We start from the raw sequence: 9,648 nt of genomic DNA on the forward strand, positions 1-9,648 counted from the left end.
ATTGCATTATTACTAAAATAATTGATCTAAATTGGCACGTGAAATCGCTAAGCCGGCAGCATTTCGAAATTTAGCATGTTTTGGTATAATCATGCCGTCCAACCTGGCTGACGCTGGTCCATCAGGCCCACAGAAACGCTCTGGGACCATCGGCTGAGCTGGTCCATCAGGTCCACAGTACCACTCTGGGATCATCGGCTGACGCTGGTCCATCAGGTCCACGGGGTCGCGGACTGCTGTTACCTAGAAATGACCGGAACGTTGCGGTGCGCGAACACTGCCGGTCCCGCCGGCGCGAAATCAGCGTCCAGGGACGCTTCGGTGACGGGTGAAACCGAATCGTTCCCGTCGACAGAACAAACGGAGGCAAGCGCCGGCGCGCAGTGCCAGTTGGATGATGTTACCTGGTGTTTGGCGCACGCCATCGAAATTGGTCCGAACTAGACTGCGTGACCGCAAGGCGTCTACCCCTTCTTGGGTCGCCGAGGCTCGTCGAACACAGGAATCCCGCGTTGTGTGCTGCGCGGCACTGTTCCGGGCCACAGAAGAATTGAATTGACTTCGCTGGACCCATGGTCTGTCGTTGACCTGCCGTAGGTCAGCGACCTTACAAGGTGCATCTAAGTTTTTGATACCATACAATCTGCTCTTCAATTATCCGCAACTATGCAACATTTGGCTTGGTTACGCCGCGTCGTTCGGAAACCATTCCGGAAAAACGTCGGAGGGTCGAATTGCCCCCCCCCCCCCCACCCGAGCACATGTTAAACGCTCGGCCAGCGCGTGACTTCGTGCCAGCGCGTGGTTCGCAATTAACTCATGGCGCGACAGGCAGTAGTTTTATAGCGATTGAACCACAACCGTGGTGCATTTTTAAGTGGTCATGCTCGAATAATTCTGCAATTTTTATATACGCATTCCTTTCAGGCCGTATGCCGTTGGTGATAGGCCGATAGGCCGTAGGCCGTTATGTCGAGTGTCGTCACCGACGCCCGATGACATCAGCCACAGATCAAATAACGGCACGTGTTCTCCTAAGTATAGATAAGATGTCACTGCGACATTTGCTCTCGGTGCCAGCCAGAAAGGTCTTGATTTCTTGGGTCAAAGACTCAGTCTAATAGAAGCCTATTAGCACAGAAGTCTTAAGCGATCACGGTCAGACAATGCTGTGATCCGAGCAAAAGCTAACGTGTATGCGTTATCTGTTTTGATATGAACGACCACAGACAAATTGTGAGGCAAGGCGGGGAAGGGGCGGTGACGTCAACTGCAACTGCAACTGCGTTAACTGCAGCCGCTATTACATTGTCGGATTTGCGCTCGTGAGACTTCATATAAAGCGGCGGAAGGCTGATGGGATGAACATAGAGAAGAAATGTAGTGCTCCAATTAGTGTTTTGACACGTTGGAACTAACCAAATGTCGCATGCTCATTCTGTTACTTATCTCAACAGATGACGCACTGATATTGTGCAGATGATATGATAAAATGCTTGGAAAGTTATGCCGAAAGTGACGTCACTTAAAACATCATAAAGGTGTGTCTTTGCCACCATTCATATATATATATATATATATATATATATATATATATATATATATATCTATATCTATATCTATATCTATATGCATACGGAAATATGGAACTTTTTTAGATTGAATAAGTATATAATGCGTGTTTTCGTTTAAAACAGCTATATATTGCTCTAGGTGAACATTTTCACAGCGCAAATATCGGCTACAACTGGCGGTGAGATTTATCAATGAACTTTTGTGTGTTTCCAGTATGCAAAGTGTCTCCTGCAAATGGCTTCAGGTTTTCACCCGTTTGCCTACATTTTCTAAGTAATACTTGCTATATTTCAAAACCAATATACCGTTGGTTATCATTCTATTGACCACATTTCCTCAACATCCAGTATCTCTTACAGGTTTTGCTGTCAAAAATTTCTAGAATGGCTCCACAGTTGGTATTGATTGGTAATGTGTTTTGTTTTGTATACAACAACCCCATGGCGTCATAAATGTGTAATGACTTCGAATTAGCCATTCATATACTGTTGTGCATGCATACTGCTGTGGACATCAGTTATTGTGTACATATACCGCTGTGCACATATGTTATTGTTTACACATGCTGCTGTATGCATATACCGTTATTCACATCTACTGTTGTGTGCATTGCTGAGGCAGGCAGCAAATTATTGCTAATGAACTTATACTCTATGATATATTGCAAACTTGCAATGGGCTTCCCAGCATGGATGCCTTCTTCACTTTTTTTTGTTTTTGTTTTGGTGAGGTAAAAATATAGAGGTGATATGATACACAGCAATGGAAGTCATGCTGCATGAGCACCAGACTTCAAGTGTGACTCGCTTGTAAGCTTGGCATCATTGAATATAAAAATGTGTCACTGTTTGCCATGAAAAGTGCATGTCACTGTTGTAACCAATTTTTAAAATGTACTCCAGACGGCCAATACCCGTTGCACCTTATTCAGACATAGGCTCCAAATGACAGCAATTAATTAAAAATAGACTTGCATGCGCGATCCTTGCATATGAAACACTTCTTTCTCAGTTGCTTCATTGGGGCTTGCGCTTTCTCCGCTCTCTGTCTATTGTCGCTTGACCAATGCGTGCTAGCTTTGTTCTTGTGCAGCACTATGTCACATGCTGGCGGTGGTGGGACTTTGTTTTTTGATTGGAATGAGGGCATGAGCCTTATCCATCTTTTTACATGGATGCATTTATTCAGTGTCTACCACTTTATTATGCGGTCACAGCTTGAATACTTGTGTGCTGCTAATTTATATCACATAGCTGATAGCTAAGATATCGCACACAAAAGACATTGGGATGGAAGTGGAGGCTTCATGTGTGGGCCTTTCTATTGCTAATATTAGATATCATTATATCGACATCACATACATAAGTCCACAAACTTGCCACTCCTTCGCATACGTTCCACACAAAACGCAAACGCATTAGAAACTGAGCAGATGTTATTTCGAGTGCGCAAATATGAAACATTGCACAACATTTCAGCGTTGTAACAATTTGTAAGACAGCAGATGAGCGTTCGTACCTTGGTAATGTCTTTATGTCGTCTCACAGCCTCTGAAAATTGTGATAAAACAATTTCTAATGTAGCATGGTTTAAGAACAGATTATTGTTTTGCACACAAAAAAAACAGTTTTGGGCAACAGCAACCCCCTGACATAGTGACCAGCGCGCATGCCCACGAATGGGATCGCTCCGAGGCTGCTCCAAGAGGCTGCAAGGAAGCAGGTATTTTTAGTAACTTTGAGACTCCTCCGGGGTATCAGCCACTGGAGCTAAGGGAGATACTTCATTGAATGCTACGATGGCAATGCTCCATCGTAATTTGATCGACTCATCTGCTTGTAATCAGACAATGCCCGGCAGAGAATGGTGTATGTGGGGGGGGGGGGGGGGGAGGTCGCTGGGCCATGCCACCCTTCTCCTTCGGTCACTCATGAAGTCCTGGTGACCCTTCGTGGCACCCCATACAAGTTTATGGTGAAGGCATAACAAAGCCGTCATTTCGGAACCAAAAACCCTTATCTTAAAAGGCAACACATTTCAGGGGTCCAAAAAGGTACCGAATCATAATTTTCTAACCAAAATTATTGCAGTACATCTCGATCCTTGTTGATTCCTTCAGCACAACACAGTACTGGGCTCTGGTTACGGATCTCCACCATGGCTCCGTACTGATTCACGGTCCCTTTAGGTTAAAAATCACAAATCAGGATCCGGTTTCCGAGGAGAAATCTTAGGACAGTGAACACGTCTCCTTGTAGGCATACTGACGCCTCCGCAGTGACCCCTCGGCTTGCCCCTGCAGCGGACCCCTTGCATTTCACAGACCCTGAACGAGAGGGGAAGTGCCGACCGATGGTTGACGGGTTCTCGTGAACTTTGAAAAATAGCAATCAATTCTACAACTCGTATTGCAAGCATTCCATTCGCAACAAACATGTCAGCGCCAGGCTTATCTTTCACCCGTGTTCGACAAGAAAAAATATCGTGCGGCTACATATTTACGGGAAGTATTGTTTCACTAAATCAAGAGTGCTGCAAACCTACGCAAGTTCTGAGGTCTATAGACATACTGCAAGAAAGAGTATAGCCTGTCGAAGGTGAACCTTATGTATCTTACTTTGCATGGTGTTTGTTTTTGTATGCATTGGCAAAACACGAGTTAGAAGCTTTAAGCATTTGTACTACTACCAACTGTGGCTGTAGGCTTAACACCGCGGCAGTTGAGGCCAGTTGGGCAAAATTGTTCAATCTGAATTTTGCTCCCCTCATCGTACTCAATTGAGGAATCAAACTCGTGCATTGCAATGTTGCAAGAAGTGATGAAACAACAGCCGTGTAAATGCTTAACGATTCATCCAGCACAACTTTCATAGTACATAAATTTGCGCAGAGGGGTCACAAAGATATTACTTCTGCAAAGCGTGGACCACAGAAACCACTCAGCTTAATAATTTTTCACCACATTAAGTAACACTGCCTTAACTTGTGGCTCGCAAAGCAATCTAGCCGGCGGCAAGGGGGACTACTGACCACAGATGGTTTGGCAAGCTGGGTAATATCACAAACAGAAAATACAGCATACATTAGAGGTCTCGCGCCTGGCAAAATACGCGAGGCTATGCCTGTTTGAAAGTGGAGACGCATAGTTGTGTGCTCTGGAATCGAACACATGCATTCCCATGCGACCATTACACCGGGACGAGTCTCATCAGTAAAACCAGTGTATGTCTTTGAGCTGCTGATAATGGCCTCGCGTGCATGCTAAGAGTGTCGGCTGAACGCAACGGCAATGCCGCCGCGGTCGTATTATCTCGGTAATCCCGTGAACAGTCGGCTGGCGGCCGTATAAAAAGAGGTGGTCTCTGCATGGCTCGTCACTCAGCCAAGAGCCACCGGACAAAAAACATGAAATTCGTAAGTAAAAACGGCAAAGAGCCCAAGCTTTTTGTCCTCCTCGTGATTATAGCGTGTAGTGTTTCCTCGGTTTTGCCTCTCGCTTCCAATGCACGTTTATATCTGTTGTTGCGTGGCAACTGAGACCATTTCTGTACGATATGTGTGGACTTAGAACTTACAACGCGAGTGCTGTGAGCTTCCAAAGCTATTGTGAGCTAGCTTAGAAACAAACCTGAACCAAGCTCGGGTTTCCCTCTGTATTGCCATGGTTTCAGGATGTGGACTTGTGTACTTTCCTCTAAATAGCCCTATTGTTTGGCAGTGCTTATGAATCTGGTTTACCTAGTTATGGATTACCTAGTAGACGGACTCTTGACAGCGTTTTTACTGTTCCAGCTGCTGATCGCCTCTCTGATGGTGTTGGCGGCCGCTCGGCCCCAGGAGGAGATTGCCGAGGCTTCCCCGGTAATCACTGAGGAGGCTGTCGACGTTAATTCCGATATCATCCGCATGGAGTCTGTCCAGAACGAGGACGGCTCTTTCTCATACGGTTTCGAGACCACGGATCCAATCGTGCAGGACGTGAGCGGCCAGATCCAGCAGATCGGCGACAACCCCGGCGTGGTCATGACGGGCACCTACTCGTTCGTCGCCAAGGACGAAGATGGCAACGACGTGCCAGTCACTATCAACTGGACGGCTGGCCCGGGTGGCTTCCAGGCCACCGGCGACGCCATCCCCCAGGCTCCTGAGGATCCTAATGCCGAGGCCCAGGCCCAGGCGTACGCGGCTGCTGGCGGAGTCCCTCAGCTGGCGGAGCCCGAGCAGGTTGTAGTCTAAAAATTCTACTTCGGGAATCCCATGTTCCTGAAATTCATCAGCAATTTGAATCGGTTTGCCATGATTTTTGAAGAACGTCCTAAACCTACACCATGTGGCATAGTTCTCCATGGTACTTGTCATATGCACTCACTGTTTGCTCTTGTGTTGTATATATTTTATGATGGCAATACACAAACGCAGCAAATGGTATGTGATCAACGCCATGATAATATATGCCACTGAAAACGATATTCACCGATCAAAAAGCAAAACCTCTTTGTGAGAGCAGAGGGTAATCAATTCGTCTACGAGAGGGTTTGGGAAAGCTGCAGCGTAAATATAAATGCCGCATGCTTAGTTTAGAACATTAATTCATGCACTCCGCATAGGCGATCACGTCGTGTACGATGTGAGCCAGATGTTATGTACTTCCATGACCTCATCAAGTACTGGGTGCTGAGAAACATTGCAAAGCAATTAGCATTGAAAAGCGTTGCGGCGAGGAAAACGCATAATCCACCCACCACCTGGGTACTGCGTGCCAATGAAGCAAATGTATAAACTCTGTCACAGCTATTTTCACTAACTTTCTCCGCCCAAGTAAACACAAACGCCTCAGCATACACGTGCCGACACGCTGAGCACCCCGCATAAAGACTCGTCGAACAATGCGTAATAGACCAGTCTACGTACATTGCACGCGCCCTTGCGCTTCCTGGCTGCCGTTGTTCTTTCCGGTCGCAAGCGCGACAAATGGAGGGGTGCAGGGTACACTGTTACAGGAGGCGTCACACACCTGGGCTGTGCAATGCACATTACTGCCATCGGGGCGACCGAAGGAAGGAGGAGCGCACTGATCAGCGATCTGTTCTGGACGCGAGGGCAGGCAGCCGTTCGAAACCGTGTCCATATCTCCGCAACGAGAGGTCGGGGTGACGTGAAATCTGCACAGATGGACAGGGAATCGAATTTGAATTCGAATCTTGGCAATTTTGTGGCGCCATGTGGCACGTAACACATGCACGCGAGTTGAAGATGCGAACTTTATAGTTTTAACGGTTTTTACGTTTGAGTCATCTTGGCACCCAGTGCAGGCACAAACGTGAATTGGGTTTCAAAACACCGGCAGAGGAACAGTTACGTTTTCATTGGGCATCACGAGTTTGTGCAACGCACGGTTGCAGCAACCACCTTTTTCAGTAGAATGTCGGACTACGCTCGTGCGTCTGTGGTGAACTGCCGGGGCAAGTTGTTTCACAGTTGGTATAACAAATTGGTTGGGATTTGCCTTCGTTTCTCATCACCATTTCTCATCAGCCTGGCTGCATGAAGATTAGACATGGCGCCCATGTCAGGTGTCTCAGACATGGTGACGGGCGGCTTTAGGTGGTTTACCGGCTTAGCCGAAAGAAAAAAAAACATATGGTACTCAATTATCTTATGCTATGGGACAAATCAAAAGCTCTGACATCGAAGCAAGACGAGCTTCTTATCAAGTCATAGAAAGGTTATTCTCGAAAGGGAAAACATTTTTGCGTAGCCGTGTTATCAACCTACGTTTGTTTTCGGCTGGAGGAAACATTCCACATTCACAGATAACGACGTAATTATCCGACACCATGAAATAAGCTCACTTAGCGCAACATGACTTAAGTATCCGACGCGCTCCGTAATACCAAAGCTCACTTGTAACTAGTGGTATACTTTCAAGTGGAAAGACGGCTCCAGACAACACAATTTTTCCGCTCAGTAAATATGCATCCTAATGCGTCATTGTTTGATTCCATCATCGTAACTTGCACAACATTGATTGGGAGCGAATTCCTAGCCATTTTATCTGGAAATCTTGTTTACGAAGGCCGGATATGAATGATGCAATATCTACATTTGTATTGGCTTTGACTGGTGCATGGCCAATAGAATGGCATAATTTAACACGTGCTCGGATGAGGGTCAAATTGGCCCCCGAGAGTTCTTATGGAATAGTTTCCGAGCGACGCAGCGTAGCTGCGCCAAATTATGCCTAGCTTTAGACAATTGAACAGCGGATTGCGTGGTGTCAAAAATTTAGGTGTACTGTGTAAGGTCACTGACTTGCGGCAGATCAAAATCAGGTCATGGTTTCAGCAAAGTCAATTTCTAGGGAATCGTCTAATCTGATGGATCAACGGGGTGTTAGAAGCCATATATCTCTGATAAACTTTGTAAGACAACGAAACAATTGACCAAATTTAATTGACCGAGGTTCCAGTGTAAAGGTCAGACCAAGGTCAAAACCAACCTGTTTCATTACTTTAAGGCTTGCTGTATGAGGTAGATTCTGTTGCTCATTTCTGATTTATTGATAATAGGAGCCGTTGAGATATCTTCCATGGACTTCTTAAAGGTCACAAAAGTCGTTGACTTACGATGACCTAGGTCAATATTTTGTTTTTAGCAGCACACTGCCTAGCTTAATACTTGTCACCTATTTAAACGCAAAACTCAGAGCAGTCTTGCATGACCTTGGTCCCCGTGACCTTCGAATGGTCAAACAAGGTTACTGACCTTAGATGAGCATGTGACTTTTGCCTAGAACAGGTATCTGGGTTATGGGGACACTTTGGAGAACAACTTAGAGTTTGATCATTTTGGCTCTATTTGACCCAAAGGTCATGATCTAAGAACGTCAAACCTTGACCTAGGTGAGTTGACGTACAGGCTAACAAACGTTATAAATTCGGTGTCTCTAGCTCTCTTAGTTCCTGAGATCTCAGGAGGTCAAACTGACCCGCACCCAAGCGAAGGGTATCCAATCGGCCATACGGTTGCGTGTTAAATGACGTTATTACTGCGTCGCAGAGACCTAGGTGAAATTGAAAAAGTCAGCACGAAAAAGTTTGCCCAACTTCGCGGGCGTGTAGCTCAGAAACTAGAAGGGATTAGGTCGTAAGAAGAGCATGGCTGTGGGCTGCACCGAATGACTTCCCAGATGGCTATTTCAGCTCGAAACCTCGTACAAATGTTGAATGCTCCCTTAAAATCGTAAAGTAATAACTGATGTGCAAAGGCAGGTTCCCTTCTCCGTGTTTACTTGCTCAGTGAGTGGTGGGGTGTAACAATGGACTGCCTGATTGGGGAATGTCAAAGAAGCGGTCGGCCCACCTCAATAATGTTGAGGATATCATGTATATTGAGAGAGAGAGAGAGAGAGAGAGAGAGAGAGAGAGAGAGAGAGAGAGAGAGAGAGAGAGAGAGAGAGAGAGAGAGAGAGAGAGAGAGAGAGAGAGAGAGAGAGAGAGAGAGAGAGAGAGAGAGAGAGAGAGAGAGAGAGAGAGAGAGAGAGAGAGAGAGAGAGAGAGAGAGAGAGAGAGAGAGAGAGAGAGAGAGAGAGAGAGAGAGAGAGAGAGAGAGAGAGAGAGAGAGAGAGAGAGAGAGAGAGAGAGAGAGAGAGAGAGAGAGAGAGAGAGAGAGAGGAGAGAGAGAGAGAGAGAGAGAGAGAGAGAGAGAGAGAGAGAGAGAGAGAGAGAGAGAGAGAGAGAGAGAGAGAGAGAGAGAGAGAGAGAGAGAGAGAGAGAGAGAGAGAGAGAGAGAGAGAGAGAGAGAGAGAGAGAGAGAGAGAGAGAGAGAGAGAGAGAGAGAGAGAGAGAGAGAGAGAGAGAGAGAGAGAGAGAGAGAGAGAGAGAGAGAGAGAGAGAGAGAGAGAGAGAGAGAGAGAGAGAGAGAGAGAGAGAGAGAGAGAGAGAGAGAGAGAGAGAGAGAGAGAGAGAGAGAGAGAGAGAGAGAGAGAGAGAGAGAGAGAGAGAGAGAGAGAGAGAGAGAGAGAGAGAGAGAGGAGAGAGAAGAGAGAGAGAGAGAGAGAGAGAGAGAGAGAGA

At 46.3% G+C, this 9,648-nt stretch overlaps 1 protein-coding gene across 1 annotated transcript; it reads left to right on the forward strand.

The window, feature by feature from the left end:
* Positions 1-4,956: 4,956 nt before the first annotated feature.
* On the forward strand, positions 4,957-6,042 carry LOC119101788 (larval cuticle protein 16/17). The gene is made up of 2 exons (XM_037225214.1): positions 4,957-4,989; positions 5,368-6,042. The coding sequence occupies exons 1-2, from the start codon at positions 4,981-4,983 to the stop codon at positions 5,809-5,811; spliced, it is 453 nt and encodes a 150-aa protein (XP_037081109.1). The 5' UTR covers positions 4,957-4,980; the 3' UTR covers positions 5,812-6,042.
* The last annotated feature ends 3,606 nt before the right edge of the window (positions 6,043-9,648 follow it).

Source organism: Pollicipes pollicipes, unplaced genomic scaffold (assembly GCF_011947565.3).
Source record: "Pollicipes pollicipes isolate AB1234 unplaced genomic scaffold, Ppol_2.1 Scaffold_4881;HRSCAF=5763_pilon_pilon_pilon, whole genome shotgun sequence".
NCBI classification, from domain to species: Eukaryota; Metazoa; Arthropoda; class Thecostraca; order Pollicipedomorpha; family Pollicipedidae; genus Pollicipes; species Pollicipes pollicipes.